The sequence below is a fragment of the Lepidochelys kempii genome, chromosome 10, assembly GCF_965140265.1.
Source record: "Lepidochelys kempii isolate rLepKem1 chromosome 10, rLepKem1.hap2, whole genome shotgun sequence".
In the NCBI taxonomy this organism is placed as follows: domain Eukaryota; kingdom Metazoa; phylum Chordata; order Testudines; family Cheloniidae; genus Lepidochelys; species Lepidochelys kempii.
Window position 1 is genome coordinate 83832698 of NC_133265.1, and position 27634 is coordinate 83860331.

Genomic DNA, 27634 nt, shown 5'->3' on the forward strand with positions numbered 1-27634 from the left:
AATCCCCTCTAGGGTAGGAAATAGAGCAGCTGCTACCCGGGGCAATAAAGCATGAGAAGAAAAAATACAGTATGTGGAAGCTTGATAGAGAAGACTTCTAGGTTAGGAATTGGCTGTGCATTGCATTCATGAGATTGTTTCAGACAGCAGGATGATGGGTGCCGATCGCACAGTGCAGTTTGCGAGCCCCAATCCATGCGCGTTTGCAATGTCCCCTTCAAGTCAAAACAACTCTGCCCAGGTGCAGGGGTACACAACAGTGGTTGTTACTGCAGGAACAGGGACTTGCTGAGCTGTGCCTTTGTGGCTACATATAATGAATATCACAGTATCGCCAAGAACTCAAATGTGTGTGTGTTATTTCTGCCACTTCTCAAGGTTAGTTTTCTACATTAGATTAATATTCCTTTACAAACACACAAAGAATGCAGAATGTGTACACGCATACAGCACGTGCCACATGAGCACCCAAAATGGATGGGTTGGAAGCTCTGTATAACTCCCAACTGGTTTTTACTCTGATGGTAGCACTGAGTTTGCTGCTGAGCTTAAGACCTTTCCCAAAAGCCTCAGAACAGGAGTAATGTCTGTTCCTGCTCAGTCCCCTTGCACCCATCATGGCATCAGAGAAACAGCGAGGATACGCAGGGGAAGAGAACTTACAGCGCAGCTCCCTGAAGAGTGAGGTGGTGCCATGAGCTGTCCTTGTTGAACAGCTGTTATGGTTAATTCCCATTAAGCACGGGGATGGCAGTTTGGGTCTTTCACTTGTCTCCTTTTCCTCTCCCAGCGGAACACACACCAGTGCCCAGGAGGCTCTGCTTGCTGTCTCTTCGGCACTCGCTGGGTTTTGTGCTCCCCGCCTCCCGCCTCCGTGGCTAAATTCCTGGCTAGCAATGATGCAGCAGTATCAGTGGCCACAATGTCTTTCCTGTGTGTTCGTGATCAGCTGACTCCCAATGCCTTTCTTTAACCCTGCAAGTTTTTTTCTGGGCACTTGTGCTTCCATGCTCCTCTCTGAAATCTCTCCGACCTTTCTTCCTGCTCATCAGTGTCACGGGCGATGAATAACCTCATTTGAAGGAGCGGCTGAATTCGTAATGGGCTAAACTATGGTGGCTCTTTAGCGGTGGAGAGCAACATTTTTCTTGCAGCGATTCTGACTGATCACTAACTGCCGCTTTGGTTGTGTTGCCTCTTTGTTTTCCTGCTTGTTGGCAAATAGCTTCTTTAAATATATGTACAGATAAGGCCTTGCGTGTGATACACTGGAATGTGTTGTCTGTTTGCATGGCCATTGAAAAGGGACCACCCTACAGAAAATTGCATGCACCATGAGTCCACAAAAAGGCTAAGAAGTGCCTCTGGGAATTTCTCCGTACATATTAATAGATTCAAGCAGTGACATTGTTTCTTCTATTGAAATGTCTGCACAACTGGTTGGGATGGAGGCCTGGAGAACATGAGCTGTTTTGTCTTGTCCACACTGAAGTGATAATGGCATTTAGTGTGAAAAAAACCCTGGGCTTGGTCCTGACATCACTGACCACAGGTAGATCAGAAGGACCTCTGCTGAAGTTGTGCACTGAGTTGGACAACTCACGTGGCTGTGTGTGGGGTTATGGCATTGTTAAGGCCTGGAAGATTCTGGATGCAGAGTTCAAAAAGAGCTGGTCAGGTGGACCCCGACCCTCGAAATGGGCAGGGTTGGCCTCAGAGGGTCACCAGCACCCTTGGGTTGTGTTAATGTCCTCCTTTTTGTCATTGCTTTTCTCGGGGGTGTTCTGAGCCCATTAAAGCCGTTGCAGTTAAAGGGTACAATGGGCTGGTGTGTAGTATGATGGGAGGCATCACAGAGTTCAGTGGAGTGACCCCAGTGTCAGACTGGCTTCAGTGTGACCAGAATCGAGGGGGCTGAGCAGGAATCATTTTAACCTCTGCAGTTAAAATGTGGCCGTTTTGTTATTAAAGAGCTGTCGAGGCTTTGCATTTCTCAGTTACGAGCACCGCATTGAACACCTGATGAATGGGGCGGCCTCCTCAATCCATTATCACTGATACACAAGTAAATAATTCTTCTTGGAAAGCAAACCCTTGCTGCTCAGTGACGTGACTGATCTGAGGCGTGGGCAGCTGTAGGGGCTTGCTGGAAATGGATGTGCAGCCAGGCTTGCGTGCTGCCTTCTCAGTGTGTCTGGGGTGAATTAGGAGGCACAAAGCTGACTCCAGTGTTCGCAGGCTCCAGGAAATGTGATTGTACCAGCCGAGCACATGCCTGGCAGAGAGTTCTGGGCCATACAGAAAAAGTATCTGATATTTATTGCAAACGTATTTATTTGCGGAGTATGGCCAGGCTTGGCAAGGAAACTGTTCTGCATAGCTACAAACCGTCAGCAGTTTAGAAAGGGTGGTTTGAGAGACTGTGGAGCCAGAAACAGAAGAAACAGTGGTTTTGAAATTTTTCTCATACCATAAAAATCTTAGAAATTGGTGATGGCTTCTGATGACGGGTGCCCTGAGCCTACCCCAGCTGGAGCGAGGGTCCTCCCCTACCAGAGGTGTCCTGGTTTTTATCTGATCCAGTGTGAAGTGTTCCAGGTGATGGGACTTTCCCCACTTCCCTGGGGGATCTCAGACACCGCTCGCTGTTGGGGAAGGTTTTTCCTGACGCGCTGCTGACATTTCCTTTCCCTTCATGCAATCCCATTCCTCCCTTGGCCACCCAAAGAAATTCTCCCTCCGCAAGGACTCAGCGAAGGCCTCCAAGAGCTCGAGCCCCTCTCAAGGAAAGGGTGGGGGCGGCGTGCTGCCCTCGCTGGGGTGTGCCATGTGCTGCATGTCTCGTACGAACGGCTTCTCCGGCGATGGCACTGCCGGTGTACTTTGAGCTCCTGGCTCCTGGGGCGGGCCTGCTGTTTCCTCAGGATGGTTCTTCACGCTGCCTGCAATGTTTTGTGTTCACTGACCTGTCCCGTGACGGCTGTGATGTCATTTTCCTCTGCTATGTGGTGGTACCTCTCCCCAGGCATCTGTTAGCCCCCTCTTCATGCCGAGGGAAATCTTTCCGTTTCTTGCATCTCCCTTTAAGTTGGGCCACAGACCTGAGCAGCGATGGTAGCAAACCCTTGCTGCAGTAAGGACCTCGGGCTTCTTTTTGGAAGGTGCTGTCAGAGTCACTCCGGAAAGACAGGCCTCAGGTGTAACCTGCTCTGTCACGTTATAATGAAAGGTGAGCTTTTTTTGCCCCCCCAGCTTACGCTGGGGGATTTCAATCTATCAGTCCAGGCAGTGCCAAGGGGAAAAGGCATTTTGCAGATGCAGCTGAGCTGATCGTACATCCCAGCGTTGTTTGCCTGTATCTCTGGCACGGCAGCACAGTTAAATAACAAGAATCATCCCTTTAAAAGAGAGGGGTTTGTGCAGGACAGGGGGAGAGATCCAGCAGGCTTGGGGCGTAGCTGCAAAATCCTCCCGCTGCGATTTGAAAGAGGCAGTTTCTCAGATAGGGAGGGGTTTGTCACAGCACGCGTGCAGGTGTTGGTGTACATGTTTATAGTGCAGGATCGATACTAAGGGTACGCCCACGCTAGAAATGCTGCAGCTGAACCTGTGGGTGTCTTCCATCCCTCTGAGAGGCGGGAGCTAGATCAACAGGAGTCTTCACTGGGGCTGAGGTCGGCTTAACAACGTCTCCGTGGTATGAGCAATGTAGCTAGGTCAACCTACATGTTGGGTGTAGACCAGGCCTAAAAGTACCCCACTTTGGGCTTTGGTTTTAATCATTCAGAATTGGAGTGATAGATGTCTGTTTTCACAACACAAAGCACGTGTCCAGCTAGAACACGTGGGTGTAACCCATGGGCCTAGACATTGACAGGGTCCTGTCAGCTCGCTGTGCTCTGTAAGGAATCAGACCGTCAGGTGATACAGAGCTACAGACACCAGCTAATGGAAGGTGCCCAAGCCGAAGATTAATGTGTTTGACACGTAACCTGACTGATCTGTTGTCGCAAATGGAAACCTGCACCTGACCTTGGGATGCTGCAGCTAATAAAGCAAGGGGAAATATTTCCCAACTATCTTGTGCTTCACCTCGGCAAGTGCTTCGAGATGCCAGCAGAAGAGACTGCTGTCCGGCTGGGAGAGTTCTTGCTTAACCCGGCAAGATAAAACGCTCCCACTCAAATGGACTTGGATGGTGTCACGGTTCCTCCCCCACTCTGAACTCTAGGGTACAGATGTGGGGACCTGCATGAAAAACCTCCTAAGCTTATCTTTACCAGCTTAGGTCAAAACTTCCCCAAGGTACAAAATATTACCCCCGTTATCCTTGGACTGGCCGCTACCACCACCAAACTAATACTGGTTACTGGGGAAGAGCTGTTTGGACGCGTCCTTCCCCCCAAAATACTCCCAAAACCTTGCACCCCACTTCCTGGACAAGGTTTGGTAAAAAGCCTCACCAATTTGCATAGGTGACCACAGACCCAACCCCTTGGATCTGAAAACAATGAAAAAGCATTCAGTGTTTTACAAGAAGACTTTTAATAAAAAATAGAAGTAAATAGAAATAAAGAAATCCCCCCTGTAAAATCAGGATGGTAGATATCTTACAGGGTAATTAGATTCAAAAACATAGAGAACCCCTCTAGGCAAAACCTTAAGTTACAAAAAAGATACACAGACAGAAATAGTTATTCTATTCAGCACAATTCTTTTCTCAGCCATTTAAAGAAATCATAATCTAACACATACCTAGCTAGATTACTTACTAAAAGTTCTAAGACTCCATTCCTGTTCTGTCCCCGGCCAAGACGACTACAGACAGACACAGACCCTCTGTTTCTCTCCCTCCTCCCAGCTTTTGAAAGTATCTTGTCTCCTCATTGGTCATTTTGGTCAGGTGCCAGCGAGGTTACCTTTAGCTTCTTAACCCTTTACAGGTGAGAGGAGCTTTCCCCTGGCCAGGAGGGATTTCAAAGGGGTTTACCCTTCCCTTTATATTTATGACAGATGGTGATACCTAGTCAGATGTAATGGTACAGCTGAGAGGAAGTGTGGCAAACCTTCTCCATCTCGGCGGAGCGCAGAGCAAGAATTGTAATAGAAATGTAACGTGGTCTCTTGGGTTCCCGGGGTCTAAAGGAGCAAGGGCAGAGGGGAAACTGCTGGCTGGTCACACACTAGGGAGAGAGGGAAATTCTCCCTCCAACTCCTCTGCTCCCCACCCCCGAGGACGCCAGAGGGAAGGAAATGCCTTGAAAGATTTTTCTGTGCAAGAGGGTGGATTTTAAACAGAGACTCTGACGCTGGGGAGACACTTTATATCCACTGATGCCATCTTATTCCCTGCCATATTTAGTGCTGATCAGAGGCCCTGCAAACTGCAGGTCAGGGGATGCCCCCCAACTGACCCGGGGGGAGCAGCCAAGCGAGTGCTGCCCTGAGAAGGAGCGGAGAGGGGACAACTTAAACAAAGGTGGGGGTCTTCCTTTGGGAAATAAGGTGGTTCAAGTCAGACCCATCAGAGTGCTCTGCCAGAAATGCCCACTGCATCCCGGTCATAGTGTAACCCTTCTGCCAGGCCAAGTTGATAGCAGCAAGGGCTGGGCTCAGTACACAGGGGTTCCCTCTTATCAAAGCAAATGCAAAACTGGCTCGAGCCCCCACCTAGTGACCTGGGAAAATCTTACACACACCCCTGGGTGCCTCAAAAAGGCAATACTTCCCCTCTTGCAAGCATCTCGGTGTAGCAGAGAATCTTTAATAACAGGAGGTAAACGACATCAGCATTAAATTGGGAAAACACCACAACTAGGGGTCATCAACCAAACCATGAGCAAAGACCCCCCCCCCAGCAAATTGGACCACATCCTTTCCCTCAGGTTCTTGAGTCCCACAACCCAAACCTTGAGTCTAGCAATCCAGAAATCACCCAAAGTCAAAAAAAAAATCCAACCACCCCAAAAGTCCAGCTCCAGAGTTCAAAAGTTCATCTGCAGAGTGTTACTCCCCAGTCTGGGTTAAAATGTGGGGTGGAGAGGGAAAGAGGTAAGGGGCACCTTACATGACCTGAAGTTGACTGCCCCACAGCTCTTCACTCTGATCCACTCCACAAGCTGCTCCGCTCCGCCAGCTGTCTCACAAACCACTCCACTCCGCCAGCTGTCTCACAAACCGCTCTGCATCTTCAGGCTCCCCACTACTTGGCACAGTGATTTCAGCTCTTTGGTAACTTCAGCTGGGAGTAGCAGGAGCCTTAGTGCTGCTGCACCATAAGGCCAAAGTGAATTCAGCACAGTACCTGTAGCTAGACTCTTAATAGGCCCCAAATTAGCTCTGACATTCCACAGTGGAGAGAGACAGAGGTGCAATTGGTGTTTCAGGCCCTCACAAAGGGGCCCACGCTACCAGGTACAAATACCTGTCTCAAGCTTCTCTCTCAATTCACAGAGTTTTGGAACCCATGTCCCTTGCCTAGCGAGTGCTACTTAGTTGATGGCGAGTCCCTCCGTCATAACAAAAGGCCAAGTACAGTTCCACTGTCCTTGATTCCCATAATCAGGGTAATAACAATTTATTCTTCCTGCCCCAATAACAGAGACACTGGGGATCCCACAGCAGCCAAAGTGACCATTTGGGCAGCTATGGACTCATTCTAGGTGGGGTGGGTGTGCCTATGCAAATGAGATCGGCCCCTGAAGTTCTTTTCCACAACTTGCCACACCTCACCACCAGATGTCAGGGTGGAGCTCATCCTGACTCTGCTTACAATAGTCTCTCCGGCTGCGGGTTCTAGGAGTCTGGGCAGTCTGAGGACAGAGTGACCGGGCTAGCCAGGGGCTGTGTGCTTTGCTGGGATAGCAGCTGGAGGTGGGACAGCTTTCAGAGCAAACCTCAGTCCTTGCTGCCCCACTCAGATGAGCCATGCCATGTCGCGGATTCCTTGCTTGGCCTGCTCAGAGGCACCCATCATGACTATATGACCCGCATGGCTGGGCCCAGTGATTTCCAACTGTCCCAGCACGTAGCAGCAGCTGGCTCTTCCAGGTGTACTGTCCTTGTCAGGGTTAAACCCCACTGTAGTGGGATGGAGGTTTGGCTTTTCAGATTGTCTGCTAGCCCTGCCCATGGTATCGGAGGCTGCCTCTTCCGACTCCATTTCTACTGCAAGCTGTCGCCCCACAGAGGTCGTAGGGAAGCGGCACTGCCTGCTCTGGGTGGAACGTTGTCAGTTGTGAGGTATCAGTTTCACCTACTGATTTCTTAGATTTTGCCACCCCCATGTGAGCTGGCATGAACTACGTTGTGAGCACGTGGCCAGACTAGAAGAAGACTTACCCTGCTCCCACTGACGTCAGTGGTAGAACTCTCAGGAGCTTCCACGGGAGCAGGAATGAGTTCTCGTTATTCCAGGGATCAGGCATTTTTCTCAGCCTTGCTTGCAGCGCAGCTGGTTGAGCAAATGTTCCTAAAATATTCCAGGTATTTTGACAAACTCAGGATCCCAGTGGCTGGTTGTTGTAGTGATGGGGATTTGCGTCTGACACGTTAGGGTCTGATACCCTACTGCCTTACCCTTTGTTTGGCTATTGACACCCATGGCAAACCTGTACAGCCTGTTCGTGTTGTATGCCTGCCTTGCACAGGTGTAGATAACGATAGAAGATGTGAGGCAGTGGAATATCAGGCCCCCGCGTTTTAAACTTGCTGCATGGTTACCTCTTTCTCTGTATCACGTATTGGTCATTCAAAGAAACATGCCTCTGTTTCAACCTGTTTTTTTCTATTTCTTTTATTTTTACCCCAAAGGGGAGGCATTGCAACATGAACGTGAGGGTATTTGTTACTGGTCCTTTTTTTAAAAAAAAAATCTTTCTTTTTCATTTCAGCATTGGTTGGAGTTTACAAAGTCTGTCGTGAAGCAGATGAGAGGTGAGTATTGCATTTACTGTGCATCTGTATGAAGATGTCCTGTGGAGACTATGCATGCTCCCCTTAATTTTATAAGCATTTGCCTCTGGTTCAGAAACTTGACTTGTGTGGCTTATTCCCTGTGCATCACCTAGCGAATGTACCCTTCTGAGTATCTCTGTTACGTTGACAATGAAATAATTCTCTCTGGGGTACATTTTCATTAAGCCACCCTTCTTGTGCCAATGTAAGTATGTCCATTTTGCACATGCAAAATCTGTGTTTGCTTGAACAAAACAGGTAACTGCATGGAAAAATGATTCAGGGGTGCAAATAACAATTTGCAAGCCCACCTGTTTTGCCCACACAACAGATACAGTGACATGTACTGTCGACACAGCCATGGAGCCCAATGAAAACCCCCTTTGGAAATGCCCCGTTATTCCTTGAGTTGTGTTTTAGAGATCGTGCCCCCCACCCCAAGCTGTCCCTCTGCTCCATGGGCCAATGCAGGAGGAGCCATGGGCATTGTGTGGCAGAAACCCCATCCCCTCCCTGTCCGCCTCCATTGTCTTTGGCATCCTGTTTGTAGGGTGGAAGCCAAGTGTGGGGGCACAGTGACTGCTGTCATGAGCAGCCCTTGCTTGGCTAAGGTGAAGGTGGGTGAGGATCATCTTTCTGATGCTTCCCGCCCTCTGTGGCTGTGAAGACCTGCTCACAGTCTAGCCTATAAAGTGTACATGGGGTGTGTGTGTGTGTGTGTACTGTGTTTGTGTTGGTAGGGATGGGGGGGGCAGATAAACAGGCCATTCAGATTTCAAGCAGTGTTCTCCATGTATTCTTAGGTGTCTAGAAACACTGGGGGACTCTAGATTGCTATTTACGCCACAATCCTTGCGCAAAACGGGGGCAAAGGAGGGCTTTTAGCTTTCCCATTGAATTCTTTTGCCTTTATGACAAAGGGAGGTGCTTGAGGCCCATTCTTTCTCTTGGTGCATGGGGAGTTGTGATCACAACTGCCCTTATTGTTAATGAATGCTCTGTCTGTGCTTTGGGGGGATATGTAACTGAGGAGCCAGATCTGGTCCTGAAAAAGATTTGAATAGCTCCTTTATTTGAGTTAATAGCTGAGGAAGATGCTGGTGTATTTGCTCTCAATGGATACAATTCAGGTGACTGTACATTGTCATTTTACACTGCAGCCCAGCCTCCCTTCACCATGTGTTTTCGTGTGAAGTTTTATCCCACTGACCCTGCTGCTCTGAAAGAGGAAATAACCAGGTAAGACTGAAGCTAGTAGCCATGGAATGGGGTTTGCGTTGGGTGCTCCCAGAAGGTATTGTTAAAGGTCAGACACGCTTGGAGCTTCTCAACCTGAAAAGTTTTGTGTCTGTTGTGAGTTACAGAGCCATCTATGAATTGTCAGATTTTCCTAAACAGAACCAGTCAGTGTGACCCACCGTGTTTGTGTATAAAGAAGCATGACAATACTGTTACTATACACTGGAAGCATTTTATTGACTTGCAAAGTCATCCCGCCACAGCGGATGTTTATCATTAGCTGTTGATTTAAACTCACTAGCTTGAACTTCCACGACAGTCTGTTAAGAAGATTGAGTTGCCAGAACACCGCACTTAGAGTGTATGTCATAATTATAGCAGGAGCCTGAGGGTCCGTCTACGCTGCCTTGTAAACCTGGGTCTGTGAGAGCGGGGCTTGCAGACTCGGTGTTTCTAGGCCTGCACTTAAGCGTCCACCCTGCACTGTAAATCTGGGCTTACGATGCTGGACCCAGGTGTCTCAGCCGTGCTAATGCGTCCACACTGCACTGCACAGACCTCCTGACTTGGGTCTGTGGCTTGAGGTGCATCCATGCTGCAAAATAAATGGGCTTCACAGCATGACTTGGACTCTGGCCTGTCCCACTAACAGGGTCCTAGGACCCAGATCCTGAGCGCTTGCTGACCTGAGTCAGGTTGTCTTGTGTGTGGATGGAAGTGGGGCTTAGGTTCAAACCAGACTCAGAACTGGGCCGTAGTGTGCAGTGGAGACATACCCACAGTGACTATGATAGCTATGATCGCAGAACAGGTTCTAGTCTAACCCCTGGGTATTTCAGTTCCTTGTAACTTTCACCTTTGAGGCTGAATTTAGCCACGGTTGGTCTCTGCTGAAAGGTGACTCCGTTGCTCTGTAGTTTGGAACAGCAACAGTGAATCTGTGGCGATTCACCAGTCCCTCAAAGGTCTCTTCACTGACTGGGATGGTGGAACACAGCTACCAAGCTGCTGATCTGCTGGGGGTGGGCAAACCCTGGCTTAGTTCAGTCCCCAGTTCATCGTCTGCTCTGAGGAGGGAAGGCGCATGGCCTTGGCCAGTAGGGTAAATGTGAGAACGCGGGGAGCGTGGTTCCAAGCTGCAGTGATTGAAGGAACTGGTGGGATCTTTCTTCTTGTGCTGCATTGGGGTATGGGGGTGACCTGATGTGATGGAAATGTTTGACCCAGCTATATTTGGGCACCTGATTAAGATTAGGACCTCCTCCTCCCTGCAGATCCTAAATAGTGGGTGCTTTATGGTCCTTTGTGGGGTGCAGTGGTCCAACTTGTTCCCCTGGAGGTTCAAGGTGGGAGAGCAGGCCAAGTGGTCATGAGATTACACTCGGGTCAGTGGAGGACAGGGGGTTGACATATGTTTGGGGAGGGGGGAGAAATCCCATGTGAGTCGTGCCAGTCCTGTCGATGGAGGGAAGGAGGTAGGGCTCCAGGTGACAGCCAGGGAAGGGGATGTGAAACTCTCTAGTTTCACTGCATGAGGCATGAGTTGTGTCAAGGCTGCTAAGAACCCCTTCCGGGCCCCATCTGCCCCGCCACACCTCACGAGGTTTAACCAGTGATGTGCGGAGGCAGGTTCCCAGCACTCCCACCAGGGGTTGATTGAAGGGATGCTTTTCCTGTCGCTGGTGGAGCTGGCCTCTCCTGGGCTCTGCTGACTCAGCCCTGACAGAGTGGTCTTGTCCCAGGAATAAAAATGCTGCTGAAAAGAAAATATTTAGGCAGTTTTATCCGGAGATTTGTTTGGCATTTCAGCTTCGCTCGGACAAACCTGAAGGAAACCCGAGGTTTAAGCGGGATCAAATCTGGGGAATCCAGCCCTCTCTTGGGTTGACTGAAGCCACTTGCTCCAGACCCAGCACAGTTGATGGGCCGCTACTCCTGTGTCTCCATGGTATGCCTGGCTGTGGAGCAGAGTGTTTGACACTCACAGGTTCACGCGCCTAGTGGTGGACTGAAGTGTTTGTAAGAAGCCTGTGGCCTTTGAACAGCAGATGGGGGAATTCCTGTCCTGTGGACACTGATGAAGTCATGGGACAATAGCAGCATTTCCCACAAGGTCTGGCCACAGGATGGGAATGATGAACATTCCTGAAGGGCAGGAGAGCCAATGTCCTCCTTCTCCCTATGCCAGTATATGAAACATCTCACTCACGGGGATTTACATTTTCCCCACCCCTAGCTCCCCATGAATCTGAGCGCTGGGTAGGCATATTTCAGAGAGAATTTCAGTGAGCTGGAATGTTGTCAGAGCGTGATGCCCTCCCGCTGCTACATGCGTGTCGGAGTAAAGCTGAGTCGTTTATTTTCAAGGCAGGGCACTGGATCCTCTGACAGCATTCCATTACGGTAACTCCGTTTCTATCATATCCAATGACTGATTCAGATTGAATCATTTTACCTGGTAGATGTTGGTGCACTAGAGTTTGAATTGCTCACTGTTCCTGACATGCTGCATTTAGATTCACTTCGGGGGCGGAGCAGAATCCTATTGTTTGCCTCAGCCAATCCGACATGAACTCCCCCGTAAAAAAGTATTGTATTTATGTAACTAAGCTGGCTGAAGCCTGATTGTTTTTAAATTGTTTTCAGTACTTAGACTTTAGCTGCCCATCCAGCCTTGCTGGCTGCCAGACATTCTCTTAGGGGTAATTCACAGTCATCTTTAGACAGTCACGCTTTATCTGAACTTAGTTGACTCTTTGTACAAAATGTGCCTGATTCTAGGTGGGCCATAAATATTAAAATTCTCTTGCGTCTGGAAGACCAATCTGGCTCGGTGGCTGCAATGTCTCATTTGTAATACTGCTCAGGTAACAGTAGATTCGCTTGTGACATCCCGTTCAGATGACGGGTCTTTGGCAGGGGGTCGATTGCACTAAATGCTGATCTGGAATTTATCACCACTGTTTAAAAGCAATGGGGTGGAGTTTGCAGAGCGGTGAGAGATGAAGTTGGCTTGAATGTGAAAGGCTGGGTGTGATTAGGACTGCAGGGAGGTGAGGAAGTGCTGGGTGTGACTTCAGAACAGGGGAGGGGAAGCTAATGCCAGCGGGTTGCATGCGGGAGTGCAGAATTTGTCACACGTGTCCGTGTAGGCATCAAGAAGGGGGGTGGTTTGGGGCTCAGCATGTGGATTTGTTCCTAGATTTTGCTAGCAAATGGAAAAGGAAACATGCCTGAGTTAGCCACGCTGCCCATGTGTTGACACCACCCCCAAACGCTTTCACATCTTGGCTTGCTGCTCTCTTGGGATGTGTGTAAGAACATTCATCACAGCTCTGTTCACACACAACAGGTCACAGTAGCTGCGATGCACCAAACCCAGAGAGCTGAGCTTTTCACGCTAGAATTTGCTGTGGTAGTGGAGCGTATTGCCACGAGCTACCGCAAGGTGGTGTTCTTGGAAATGCTACCTTTGGTTCCCGTTGTCTCCAGTCCATCATAGAAGACAGAGCTGGGAGAGATCTCTTAGGCCATCGCTAGTCATTTTCCAAAGGTCTCATCAGAAGAGCTGTTAATCACAGGACCAAAGATTTCCTGCTTTGTTTCTTTGCCTTTTCGAAGAGGGTGGGGTGTTTCCTGCTTTCCAATACTCAAGATTCACTCCCAGATCTAATGACCTGTTTAAACACGCCCTTCCTGAGCCCCCAGCGGGGCTTGTTATTTGTCTCCAGGGCTCTTTGTCTAACCTTTTCATAGCTGGTTCTGTTAGCCTGACTATCTCCTTGTATGTTGTTTGCAGCAAATTGATGGCCAATGCAGGCACTGATCTGCTTCTTCTGCTTAAACGATGGAGCCAGATGAACAGCCCTGCTACTTGCTTATTTCCACTGCACGTCCCCTCTAGATGTTTGTTCTTTGTCCGCTGTATGCATTGAGGGAGAGCTGGTTTATTTCCAGGCTTCTAAGAAGCGATAGGAAAAGCAGAGGGGGGAAATGCTTATGAGTAGCTGGCAGTGTCCCTTTAACTCTAACACTCAAGGCAGTAAGGGCTCAATCCTGCTTCCATGAAGCGAATGGCACAACTCTCCTTGATTTCGATGGGAACAGGTTCTAGAGGAGCACTGGCTGGGCAGGGAGGGAGCAGGAGACTGTGTCCATTCCAGACTGTGTGATTGTAGGAGCCCTACCCTTGTTTGTGCCCTTTGTCCAGCTGGAGCAAACAGAAAAACAGGCAGGTTTGTTTCAGGAGCATGTCTTTGGTTCTGGGGTGTGAAGAATTTCCAGACGTGCAGTTTTAATAATGAAAGTTACAGCACGCGGCTATCAGGCCAATACAACAATTCCAAAACTGGCTAATTCTGACATTTGTTCCCCATGATTCCCCTTTCTCCTTGCCACTTGCACAGTGTTAACTTGCCTGCAAGCCAGCTGTGAGTCCCTTCCACTCTTCTTTCCTGCCTGCTACAAGGAAGGCGCACCTGTTCCCAGATGCTGCAGATGGATAATAAGTCAAGGAATGGCAAAAAGCCTGTCCCACCACCTGAACGCGAAACAAATGCAGCTGTCAGTGCTGCGCTTTGAGATGGTTCGGATGCTCGATTCCTGCCTTATAATCTTGTCTTTTTAGAAGGCTGCTGTAAAGCAGAGCTGAGGCAGAATGAGATGGGGAATTGAGAGCTGGGTTCAGTAAATTGGACACTTCCCAGGCAATACATTTAGTCCAAAGACCTTGATGAATGCTTTTTGTCATCTTCAGAGAAATGGATGTTCCTCTCTTTCTGTGCTGCAGATCTCAGGTGGGGGGAGGGGAGGTATAGTATGATGTGGAGTTTATTAAAAATGACTTTAATTTTTTAAGAGGTCTTTGCAGTAGGCAGTGTTTAATATGCTAAATATCCTCTTGGCTCTCCAGAAAGGAGGGTAGCACAAATGTTAATTGAGCACATTGGAACAGAACAGCATCATTAACAAATAATTCTGCCAAAAGCAGCTATTGGGTAGAGTTGTTTACAACACTGTCCACTCTGTCCAAAGTGTAATTACTCTTTCAGACAGAACAAATTCCAAACACACATCTGTGTCCTAACAAGTTTGGAAAATAAGGTGTCCAAAGGAATTAGGATTTGCCGTGAGAGAGGGTGAAGTTGACAGGAAAGAGAATATAGAGACGTTGGTGAGACATGTTTCAGTTTCAGGTAAACAACACAATATATTTTGCATTGCGGCAAAGGTGAGAAATCTTCAAAGCTGTTTCCAATGCCTAGTTGTTCCCTCCTTGGAAATAAAGGGGAAATTGGTGTCAGCATTCTAGCACCCGAGACTTCGCTTTTTTCCCTACGTCATGAAATGTTTGGCTAAGACAACGTGTAAAATCAATATAATATCAGCTAGTGGGAGACTAGACCCTGTCCTTGCTGGGGGGTGGTCTCAACAATACAGTAGATGTTTTCCATCGCTTTCTACTAGGATCTTAAGCACTGAAGCATGCAACAACATTTCTATCTCAGAGAAAGGGATAAGGAACCAAAAGTGTGGAAGTGGGATGGCAGGGCACTGCTAAAGTGTGTCAGAAGCTTTTGCAGAATCTATTGTTTAGCTCTGTTTAATTTCACTTTTATTGTGGTTAATTTTAAGATCAGCTGGATATTGGTCTATGGTTCCAGTGCATGGCTGAGTGTGAACATTCCCTGCACTGGTGCGCTGTGACAGAGGTGATATGGAAAGAGTCGGGTGTGGAGAACATTCTTAGCTGGCGAAGGCTTCAAAGCAAGCCTCTCTGGACCCAGGCATGGACGCTTGCAAAGCCGGGGGTCTCCTTTATCAAGGGAGCGAGTACTGAATTAAACTTGGGTAAAGGTGCCTGTCCTGTGCTCTGGGGTAAGGAGATGATGACCCAGAGACGGCTGGATCCGGGCTACAGCCAGCGTTTCCATGGTCAGTGGCACCTTGGAACAGCTGGGTTCTCAGCTGACTGGTACAGATGAGAAGTTGAACCTTAGAAGCTACCATCAGTCGCTGCTATGATTTAATCGTTTACAGAACACAAGTAAACAGCCAGACTGATCACACGGATCCAAACCTATTTAATGGGAAGTACGGGTTGGGGATGTGTCCACTTGAATTACAGATCTGCTGGCTAAAGAGAACGGGGACAATTTCGTGTTTAAATGGCTTCTACATACTCTGGGCCCATTTCATACCATACCCTTTGGGGCTGAAATAGTTTTGTTTTATTTGTTATAGTGAGGCTTCTGTAAACTTTATTGAACATCCTAATTTCATGATTTCCTGCCAGTGAATGCAATCAAATCCTGAACACAGGTTTATAAATTGGAGAAACAACATTTGAAAGAGTAAATGTGAGAGAGTTTTTCTTGACTACATCCCAGATCTAGTCAAAAGGAGACAAACATTTTGGGAAACAAACCTAATTTAAGAGAACTGGGGCACGAGTCTATTCCAATCTACCTGACAGTGATCAGAGTATTCTGTGGAGATATGTATTTATTTCCTGGACCTAAGGAAACAAAAATGTTGAGGGTCAAATCTGCAAAATGACATGTTAAGTTGTGTATGCAAATGTGATCAGGTGTCTGCAAATAGATCACTGTACGTGCAGATGGGTGCGTGTGAAGACACCCATTCTGTGCATTCAGATGCATATTTTGCTATGCAGTTACCAATTTGCACCCATCAGCTTTTAACTCTTGCATATGAAACCTGAGTACCGGTTTTTATTCTTTAGAAGTAGCCCTTATTGACTAATTTTCTTGTCCTACATGTGTATGTTGTAAAAGAACCTGAAATCGCCACAGGTGATGGTCAACAGACTGCTGATGGAGCAGAGGACACGGGGCGGGGAGGGTGATGCTGGGATTAGAAAAGTTGTTTACTAACTGCTGGCGTAATAGATTGATGAGGGGTCCTTTGCTTTTTTAATTTGTAGATGAAGGTAGTGCTAATTAAAGGCATTAGATTGACAGCCCTGGCGAACGAATGCCTCCATTTCTGTATGGAGTAAAACCAGGGACAGCAGCACAAGCTGTTTCCCCTTTGTATCCTCAAATCACGTGCAGTTGCTGAGTGAGGTAGCTGCATGTCTTCTAGAAATTACAAGACCACAAGACTTATTTCCGTATGCCCTCCATGGTTGCCAGGTGGAGACAAAGCTCAGTGGTCACGGACGTGGGCTTGATTAGGCTCAGTGACCTGAAGGTGGAAGGCTCTAAATCCCTCTGCTGGTCCCCTCTGCCATCTGATGTTTTTCCCACTGGCATTTGAGGAATCATATTGCACAGGCCTCTCTGTACGTCTTTAAACATCAAAGATGGATAGTCAAGATCAAAACTAAGTTCTTCCAGAATTAAGTAGGCTTTCTGGAAGGGCTAAATATATTCCAGCATTCATAGAACCATAGACGTGTAGGGCTGAATGGAACCTCAGGAGGTCTTCTAGTCCAGCCCACTGCATACCATCCCTTGGATGTGCTCTTTCTCTGGTGTCTGGTGAGCGAGGACCTTGGTTGGATGGACTCTGGGATTTTGCCCTCTTTTATATGGTGTATTTGAAATACTTCTGGGCGCAGGATTATGTACCTTTTGCTTTTGTATTAATAAACTCAATATATTTTTCTTTAGAAGGATGGGTTAGAAAACAGAAGATGTACAATAGAAGATGAGATCAGCATAGGAAGAGGGATTCTGGAGTTCTATGCCTTTCTTGATAATGTTCAGAATTAATGGAAGCTTTTCTTGTGCTTCAGGGAGAGACAAATAAAACCCATAGTTCTTATCTGAAAGTCTGAGAAGTTAGTATCCTGAATACATGAGCAACTCTTTCTGAACCTGATTGCCAGCCCCCATAGTCGAGTCAGATGAGCACAAAATCAATCATTTGTAAATAGGCCATTCTTATTTGCTGAGCCTGTTTTAAAATAACTTCATATCCAAAACACAAGCATTTCTGCTTCTATAAGAAGGTGCCCCGAATCAACTTTCCCAGATACAATTGATTTGGTTTTTGTTCCAGGTACATTTGGGAAGAAACAAAGAAGTGTCCAGGCATAGATCTCAGACAGATGCATGTGTTTGCTCTTTTTTAAGAGCCACTTATTTGATTTGCAGATTTTATGTTAACTCCTAACAACTGCAAAATTTTGCAGTCATTAGGTCTCACTTTAAATGTGAAATGGCCAGTGACATCTCTCTGAACAGCGATCGCTATTAGGTGGGCATGGTCATTAAGCTGTTCTTTCGGTATTCTATTTCTTTTCTGTAATGCGAGATCAGCACAACATCTGCAGTTGTCAGGTATAATAAGAATTGAAATGCAGGTCAGATTTCTGCTTTGGGAGGGCGGGGTGAAAACTTCGCCAATTAAGGCCACTGAAGATTTAACCTCTTGCACTTAATATAGCAATCAGGGGGTGGGGGAGGGAGGAGCAGTAGCACTTTGTGTTACTTGGAGTCTAGAACCAGACAGACTGTGGCTTATTTCCAAGATCACGTGATCGCATGTTTTGATGACAGCTTTTGCTCCGTCGGCATAGCTACTTTCTTACAGGTATGTAAATCTCACACTCCCACTGTCTTTGGGGTCTAGTGACATGCATTTCTCCCAGGCAGAAGAATTCAAAGGAAGCCCGGGGGGGGGGGTTCATGGACGAAAAAGCTATTCTTAGGCATGGGGGTCACTTGTCGTTCACTTTGTCCGTGTTCCAGTCCCAACGCGCTGGCGAGACGGACAGAGGGAATCCGTTAGAAAGTAATCAACAGGGGGGATAAGTGATGCTGGTCCTAAGAAACTTCAGGTATTGATTGGTGCTGAGATCAGGAAAAAACTTCAGTGAGTTCAGAGTTAAGTTAGCTTTAAAAGTTCCTGATTGAAGAGAAAATTGGCAATAGGAGGAGTGGCTGAGCTGTGACAGAGGAAACTCTCTAGTTCAGAAAACTGCATAATTTTCTTCACTACATTTTTAAAGGAAACGACATTTCCAGAACACAAGCCCTTCTCTTGGAAATTTCCTTTCGCTGGCTGAGTTGGGTGTTTTCTACAGACGGTGGAATATTTGCAAGTTCCTTGTGTTGGAGACCTCTTGAAACCTTTTGCTGCACTTCACAAAACCAGACGAAGTTCACAAATGTATTTTCCCTAATTTAAACCCATGATTTCTTCAGGGCTTTATTGCAAGGTTGATTCAGTTTTTGTACAACACATATCTGTAGGTGAGGGAAAGCTTTGTATCAGGTACTGAAGAACTCTCTGGAAGCCAGATAGCTCCGTCCATGGTGCACGTGCTACATTTTTTTTATTCAGAAGGTTCTTGCTTTTTCTCAGCTTTTTTTTCAGCGTCTCTGTATTTGTCACTCACTCTCCCCAATCTCTGCTCCATTTTCCACCCTACCTTGCCATTAGATGTCTCTCCTGCTGTCTGCTTCCCTTTTCACATTCTTTCCTTAGTGGAGCATAAACACAATAACCTTCTTGTCTGCGTCCAACTTTTGCCCTCCATGTTCATGTGTGTTTGGCAGTAGGCCAAATTAGTTCACCCATATCTACTTCTTTCCACTATTCTTTGATGATCTAATAATTCGATACAGATCCTGTACTTGAAACCCAAAAGAGACTGACTGACTGAGTGCTTCTGCGGTCCCACCATTGCACAGACGTGGGGCAGATTTAGATTTGCTGGGAATCTGCATGAGGCATCGGACATCACAATTGGTGGATTGAAGTGTCATCAGCTGACTCATTAGTTCATTTGAATGACTCAGCATTTTTTGCCGATGAGATGGCCAGTAGTTACCCAGTGGACAAGACGGTGTTCAAGTAGCTTGAGAGTTGCCTGTGTTTGTTATTGTCTAATAAACTATAATATACCCAGAAAATGTTGGCAACGGTGACAAAAGTCAGGCAACAGAAAAGCTTAAATTATGTGTCCTGCACCATCTGCTCTTTTGTTTTTAAATACAGTCCATTAATTAAGGCCTGTAAGATGAAAAGAGGTTTTGGGGGCTGGGATAGAAAGAGGGAGAGCTGTTTGGGTGACGGTAGCAAATACTCACACATTTGGCATCGGCATGGGGGCGGGGTGGGAAGATTTCTTCTGTATGTCTGCAAGTGGCTCATGTCATGTGGCATGGCAGGGGCTAAGGTAGCTCTGTATAGGTGTGGGAAAGACAGTACATTGCATGTTCGTGCTGCCTGCAGACTTCAGGGCTGATGCGGTCTCTTCTTTCCCCTCTCCGTGTGTCTTTCAAAATCAGCCAAGGCAGGGCGTTGAATCAGAACGACAGTGATTTTTTCACAAACACAGTTAGCTTTTTCCCCCATGTCAGTTACCAAATATGCCATTGGGACGTAACCGTTCGGTTGCTGCTGAGGACTCTCTATTTTGGCATCTTGACTGCAGGCCAATGAGAGGTCTCATCCTGGTTCCCACTATCCACGAGCAATAGCCAGCATCCCTGTGCGTTAATCTTCTAAAAACGGGCCTCCCCCTCTGTCCACACCTCGCAAGCCACACTTCTCTGCATTAATTCCTTCATGCCTGTAGAGCCAGGGCTGCCATTGTGTCCCTTTGTGGTGGAAAAGTCTGACTCCCAGTGCCATTTAAAGGTATAGGCATATAGGGAAACCATCCTGGGTCACCAAAAACCACCCTCCAGAACTGGTTTAAGTGGTTAGGTAGAAATGGCAGAAATTCTCCCATCTGCAAACAGGATTACAGAGCGCACCTGACCTCACCAGCATGTCAGTGAGATTTGGGTACATATGAATAGTACTCAATGTGGGGAGAGTAGAAATTGAAATACATAGCGAAACAGCTGGAATGGTGACATGGATATTCATTCTGTAGGATAGCAAAGGGTAAAAGCTAATTAGCTGCTAGGGACTGGTTCTACTTATAAAGATATTTTGAGTCTAAATCTGCCATGAGATGTATGCATGAAACTAAGAGCAGAGCTGGGGCTTGCAATTGTCCTAGCAGGAGGGAGCATGGTGTGGGTTATGATAGTTGGATTTTTCTCAACATTCTTGTAATTTTACCAGTAAAATGATGATGCTTGCAGTATCAGAAATCTGAACTCAAGAAATCAAGGTTGGCTGAGGTTCTGCAGAATGGAAGTTAAATTATTAAATTATTTAAACATATTTCCAAGCATGCCAGTTTACAGTTTGCTCCTTAATTACGTGAGTTATGTTTTACATCAGATTATTTTTCCCAAATGTAATGAATGCCATCGTAACTCAGTCTGAACTGCCACACAGTTACTTATTTTAACTTTATTATCATTATTATCATACTATAATTTTTAGTCATATTTTGTTTTTTCTTTTTGCTGGCTTTGATTTATTGAAATTGCATAAAATCTAGAGAAATAGTGACTGTCAAGCATAGGAATTGCTGATTTTATTATCCACTAATGACAGATGCCAAGGAGAGAGGTGAATGCTTTCAGAGGAATCTAAGCTCTTAAAATATCTCATAATAGTAGTAATAACAATCCCTAGCTCTTGTATCATGCTTTCCAGTGTCACTCTCAGCATTTTACAAAGGAGGTCAGTATCAGTACCCCCATTTTACAGATAGAGAAATCGAGGCACAGAGAGGGGAATAATGTTAGTGGACCTTGCACATAATAATGTCAGTAATTGTAACAGTGCTACTAGACCATACAGATGTACATTAAGGGAAGAATAGGTTCTTCTAAGTCGGTGTTCTGTAAAGGTTTTGAGTTCCAAGGGTGAAGTGCAAGTTCAGAGAAGTTTAAAACCAGAGGAATAGCCTTCAATGGGGACTTTGGCACTACTGCAAGACCAAGAGTAAAAAACCAATAATTAACCATTAGATTACAGGGATTTCGGTGCTATGCAGTTGGTGAAAAATAACTGGAAACCATTATGCAAATCATATCCCAGTAGCTAATCGGAGTGAAGAGAATTGCATAAATAAGAAATAAGCATAGTTGTTGGTCAGTTTGGCACAGCAGTCTGTTCTCTGATTGGCTGAGACCATTCCAATTCTGTATAAAGGTGCTCAGAGTAGGGTTTGGTCCTACCCTTCCTGTCTTTGGCCTTGAGGGAGAGTCAGACATTTGTGACATCATGCTCATTTCTGTGGACGTCAGAAATACAGGACTCTGGAGACCTCTCTGATGTAGAAGCTAGGATTGTTGAAAGCCCTTGTTTGTTATTTTACCTCTCTTTGGGGCTGATCCAAAACCCATTGAAATCAGTGAGAGGGTTTCATTGATTTCAGTGGGCTTGAATGGAAATGAAGAGAGTTGGCATTAGAGTAAATATTTGTACGAATGTTCCTTCCTTTCCGCGTTTCCTCTGGTCTTGTGGAAAAAGATCTCTGGAGTATTCGCATTAAAGACACAGCTCTTAATTTCTGTCTGCATCTCGGCTTTGTTTTTTTAATTTCTGCACCTGTAAGAAGGCAGGTAAGTGACTAGATGGTTGTGTCTCAGACCTGCACGACAAATTATGAATCAGATTCTTGTCTCATATATATGCATATCGCCACTCCTGTGGACTTCAGCAGGAGCGGCATGCATACCTCTGAGCCCTGAGAATTGACCCTAACTTGGGGACTGACTGGCAAATTAGCACTTAACTAAGTCACAGCTGATGTAATATCTTGTAAACGGAATGTTTGGGGAGAATGTAGAGTGGAAGTGTCTCGATAGATTTTCGTTGTTTGAGTCAGACGTTTAGGTAACTTAAGCATTGCTTAATAAAAGAAATAATTCAGAGCTAATTCTGTTTCTCTCCTCAGGTATTTAGTCTTCCTGCAGATCAAAAGAGATCTCTACCATGGTCGCCTTCTCTGCAAGACGTCGGATGCTGCATTGTTAGCTGCCTATATCCTTCAAGGTAATGCTTTGTGACAAGATAAATTTTCTTTTCATGCTAAGTACTGATTACATTATTTCACTTACAATAGATCACTACACCTTGAATACAAATGTCATCTAACCAATTCAGGGCTCATACTTCAAGATTGTCCTTGTGCCAGTACCACGTTGGTCTATAATAAAATTAGAATTGATAGTGTGATCTAAAACTGTACCAGAAGCAACAACTCTGCCATCTATTCCCTCAAAGTTATTCCACCTGGATTCAGGTCAGTTGTGTCTGAATAAATGGCCCTTTGATCAACATTATGTGTCTAGTATTTTGCACTTGCTTCCATCTGAGGGTCTCAAAGCACTTTACAAAATCACAATCTCCCTGTCAGGCAGGTGGGTTTATCCCCATTTAACAGATGGGAAATGAGGCACCATGCATTAAGCGACACAGATTCAGTGATAAAGCGAAAAAGGGCATCTAGAACTCCTGATTTCCGGGTCACTGTGTTGCAGCTCCTAATCCACGCTTCCTCTGTAACTAGGATACAGGGATTTCTGGAGTTGAAGTGATACTCTCGAATAGGTAGGTGAGGCTTGTAGCAGCATGGGACTCAGTACTGATTTCAGAGAAACCTCCTAGGTAATTTGGGGTACTTGCAGGGCAGAAAACACTCTCGTGTGTTGAGACTTCCTACAGAAGTTTTGCTGCATCCTCAGACACACCAGACATTGGTGTCCAGACATGCATCAGTGCAGTAGTTGCGCAATAGATGTGATAACTGGTGCTTTCGAGAGTATCACTTTCTTGCTGTTATTACCCTCTGATTTGGAATCTCAAAGTTAAATTGGTTGGTCCTGTCCTGATTTACCCTCCTCAGCGTAACTTTCTCCTTCCTGTCTTCCGTGAGACATCCCAGTGCTAGACAGCAACTGTGGCCAGTTTTGGCAGGGTGATGCCTAGTTATCAGTAAAGACATAGAAGGAAGCTTGGCTATGTTTATATTTTTCAGTATTGCAGAAGGTCTCTCGAAACTGCAATTATGGTGACTGGCTCTGTAAATCCCATCTCTTGAAGTCTTCAGATTAAGACTGGATGCCTTACTAAAAGATTTGCTTTAGTCAAACACAAGTTTCTGGGCTCAATACAGGAGTAACTGGATGAAATTCTGTAGCCTATGTTATACAGGAGGTCCAACTAGTTGAAGGAATAGTCCCTCCTGGCCTTAAAATATATAAATCTAAATACAACAGACAGAGAAGATAGATAAGAAATAGACTCATTTACTGAAAGTTGAGACTGACATTTATTTTTTCCCCTTGTCTGAATGAAGAAAGTCAGAATTCCTGGGTAAGAGCTATTAGCTGTAGAAGGGCATCTCTTTACAAACCTCAGAGAAGGGTGGATTCCAAAGGAAAGACCTGGTTTATGGAGCCAGACATTTTAACTAAGGAAAAATGAAATAATTGTTTGTGCTTCAGCTAAAACATTAAGGACTGCATTGTTACCATCTCCTGGTCTCTCCAATATGTACACACCAGACAAATGAGCATGGATAGTCCTAAAGAGCCTTGCAAGAAAATACTGCTCTTTCCACATGAGTGACTGCATGCCCTTCTAGTGTGTGGCTTTAAAGAGGGACCCGAGTACAACAAACACAGCTTTGTTAGCTGGGGGCACAAATGAACATGTCCTTATGCAAATTCATGGCTTTCCATCAAGCTCATCAGCCAAGAAACAACTTGTCAGCAAGTCGCAGACAGGACCCAGGTTGGTTGCACAGTGTGGGGTGGGGGAAAATATCTGGAAACCTCTTGCTTATTTTACCACTCCTGTTCTTGCCAGTGTCTCTGCTACACAAAGCACTCTTGTCTGGATATCCCCAGCCCAAGACATGGAAAGGCCAGAAGAGGCCAACGTCCCTTCAGTTTGTGGAGTCCTAAAGGACTGAACAGCCGAAGGTCTGGGTTGAAAATCTGTAGACGTTCTGGTAGCACAGCCTCGTATTAAGTTTGACTGACACTTCTCCTAAGAAGACCTTGTTTTCAGTTGCTTATAACTTTGCCAAACTTTAACTGTTTGGGCTGAAATTTTCCATTCTGAGTGTCTGCCTCAGGCTGATTTTTGGTTTATTTTTTAATTTCAGCCAAAACAAGTTCATCTGTTTCTGAGAATGAGACTAGGGCAAAATACATTGTTCCGTCCATGTTAAAAAATTCTAGCACCCCAGAGCTTGAGAGCTGAGACTTGAAATTTGCAGCGGGGTGGCATTTGTGTCTGGGGTGTACTGTCTGCCATTCCCATGAAATCTGCTCAGATTTGTCCAAGCCTATGGCAAAAATACAACGTGACTATAATTAAAGACTCTGTCACAATGCATGTGCATAATAAGAGAGCTGATTTAAGGTGGCATAGGCCTAATAATGCTCTTTTTAATGTCGTTTTGTGCGTGTCATCGCTTATATAGAGCCATGGATGTACAGAATGACAAGTTCCAGTTCCAAAGCACGTACAAGATATTTCATAGTAGACCGGATATTTTTTCTACACTCACGCATGTGTTTACAGTTCAATATATTTGAATTTTTTAGAGGCACTAATCATTAGTTTTGAAATACGGGTGTATTTTCCCCCCTTCAGCATTTTACAGGGGAAGCATGCACATTAATATCACATCTACGTTTCACTAGGAGCCACAGACCAAAGGAAATTGGATGAGAGGGGGGGGGGGGTCCTTTCCAGCTGAGTTGTGAGATGCTGCAGATGCAGGACTTGTATATAGTCTGGAAAGCAGATACGCAGCTCAGTAGTACGAGACAGAGATGAAATACTGTACTGCCTTGTTCAGCCAAGAGAGGACCATTTTTTCCTCTTTTCTGTTCCCCTTTACTGCAGCTTGAGTCAAATTTGGATTTAATTACTGGCTGCTTCCCAGAGGGTGATGCAAGTGGAAACAGGGTAGCTGCCTGTTCAGCCTGTCTCGAGGAGAAATCAGCCCATTTCTTTCAGATGTATGAAAAGAGCAGAGCTGACTTTTAATCAGCTGATAAGTCAGTTTATTGTCTTGGCTTCATGGGCAGCTCCAGCCTGGCAGCTATATGCTGCACCGCTGCAGGACCTGCTCCTCCTCATGCTAATTGTTCAGGAGAGATTATGAAACACATTTGAACGTGTGATGGAGCTAGAGGAACCAGCTCTGAGCTATTCACCTGCATAATCCTCGATGTTTCTGATGGGACTGTGGGGCCTAGAGGAGTTTTGCTTGCCTGAGGCTCCCACAGACGTTGTTGTTGGGCTGTGTTCTTGTGGGTTCATAGCTCAGTGTCGCTCTTTAGATTTTGGGTTGGGAAAAGCCTCCCAATCTCAAAGCAAACCTCAGGGTGGGGGAATAGCCACGTCTCACCTGATCTCATGCTGGGGCCATTGGAAGGCATGAATTGCACATGATTGGTGCAGGATTCCTAGCCTGGTTCTCTTGACAGGGGCTTGAGTTTGCTCAACAGAGTCATGAACCTGGTCTCAATGGGAAGATTCTAAATAGACATGGAACCCAGAGAGTGCCCTGTGATGTCCTTGTATTGAAGCAAACATTGAACATGCCCGGGTTTTTAACAATTTGGAATGGGGTATTTTTCCTGGTTGCTGAGTATTTCCTGGATTCAGGGTGGGTATGTTTTGTGTGTGTCATGGGTGGGTGGGGCCTGGGGTCTGTCTGGGGAGATGGGATGTATTTGGATGAGCCACTGAAGGGGGAAAGGACAGGACAAGGAGTAGCTCAACGTAAGCTGTCTTCACCCACCCCCATCCTGTAGAGGCACCTCACCATATATTAAAGTGGTTCCTCGGGGATGCCACAGCAGAGGGGAGTCCCTGGTAGTGTGGCTGCAGTGGAATCATGTCACTGGAGTTGGTACTATGGGACTAGAGCCTCTGGGGGGATACAGGGCTTCCGCACAGCCAGCCCTGCCCAAGGGTGTCTGCCACGTTTGGGAGCAACCTTTCCAAGGAGGAGGAGCAAACTCCATCCTGCCAGGAGGTGATATAGTGGAAACGTCCATGTGAGAATCCTTGCATAAGTTCCCTGCAAGAGAGTCCCCTGCTATGGCGTGTCATACAGGAGGGCCATTAGGGTTGTTATCTTCGTTATTATTCATTGGGAATTTGCTCATTTCAGAAAGAAAACAAAAGGCTCTTTCTGCCAGTGCCAATCTGAAGATCTTTCCAACTAATTAACTTTGTTTTTCTGAGATGCAAGCAGAGTCACATCCACGGAGCACACAAAAATCTTTTTTTTAAATGTCCACGGTAGTTTGAATTGTTCTGAGCTTATAAGATGTGATACAATGGCGCACTGTGCCTCCGGAGTTCTGTTGTAGACATTAGTGGCTACGGACCCAGCATTCCTCAGAACCTCTTGGATGGTATTAGAATCATTTTCCCATCTAGACAAGTGGAGCGTGATTCATTGCTCTGTCTTGTTTAATGTGAAAGGACAGCAGACGTCCTCTGAGCACAGGAATACATCCTGGTGACTTCAGGAGCTGGTCCCTGTTCTACAGCCATGTGGTGGCTGTTGTGGGAGATGGCATGGATAGAGATGTAAATTTTATTTTTGTTAACATTTTTGTGTACATTAATGCTAGGGGAAGCTGCCCAATTGCCAATCCTGCCAGGTGGACTCCTCCAATCTTCCCTAGAGCAGGTTCAGTGCAGTAGAGATGGGAAGATACCACGCAAAACTATTCTGTAGATATTCATTCACACTTTAAAATCCTCTTCGGTTGTGTCCATGCCACTCCTGTGCTCATTTTCAAGCACTATGCTAGCAAATTAGTTTATTGGCAGAAATGTTGCCCAAACAGTAAATGTGAAGTGAATGTTACAGACTAGGGACTGAATGGCTAGGCAGCAGTTCTGCGGAAAAGGACCTAGGGGTGACAGTGGACGAGAAGCTGGATATGAGTCAGCAGTGTGCCCTTGTTGCCAAGAAGGCCAATGGCATTTTGGGATGTATAAGTAGGGGCATAGTGAGCAGATCGAGGGACGTGATCGTTCCCCTCTATTCGACATTGGTGAGGCCTCATCTGGAGTACTGTGTCCAGTTTTGGGCCCCACACTACAAGAAGGATGTGGATAAATTGGAGAGGGTCCAGCGAAGGGCAACAAAAATGATTAGGGGTCTAGAACACATGACTTATGAGGAGAGGCTGAGGGAGCTGGGATTGTTTAGCCTGCAGAAGAGAAGAATGAGGGGGGATTTGATAGCTGCTTTCAACTACCTGAAAGGGGGTTCCAAAGAGGATGGCTCTAGACTGTTCTCAATGGTAGCAGATGACAGAACGAGGAGTAATGGTCTCAAGTTGCAGTGGGGGAGGTTTAGATTGGATATTAGGAAAAACTTTTTCACTAAGAGGGTGGTGAAACACTGGAATGCGTTACTTAGGGAGGTGGTAGAATCTCCTTCCTTAGAGGTTTTTAAGGTCAGGCTTGACAAAGCCCTGGCTGGGATGATTTAACTGGGAATTGGTCCTGCTTTGAGCAGGGGGTTGGACTAGATGACCTTCTGGGGTCCCTTCCAACCCTG

At 46.2% G+C, this 27634-nt stretch overlaps 1 protein-coding gene across 9 annotated transcripts in view; it reads left to right on the forward strand.

The window, feature by feature from the left end:
• FRMD5 (FERM domain containing 5) overlaps positions 1 to 27634 on the forward strand; it is a 302761-nt gene that overhangs the window by 198678 nt on the left and 76449 nt on the right. For all 9 annotated transcript variants that reach the window (XM_073304542.1, XM_073304538.1, XM_073304544.1 and 6 more), the window contains exons 3-5: positions 7893 to 7935; positions 9117 to 9195; positions 21980 to 22077. In XM_073304542.1, the coding sequence (XP_073160643.1) occupies positions 7893 to 7935; positions 9117 to 9195; positions 21980 to 22077 (220 nt within the window). The remainder of the gene's footprint in view (positions 1 to 7892; positions 7936 to 9116; positions 9196 to 21979; positions 22078 to 27634) is intronic.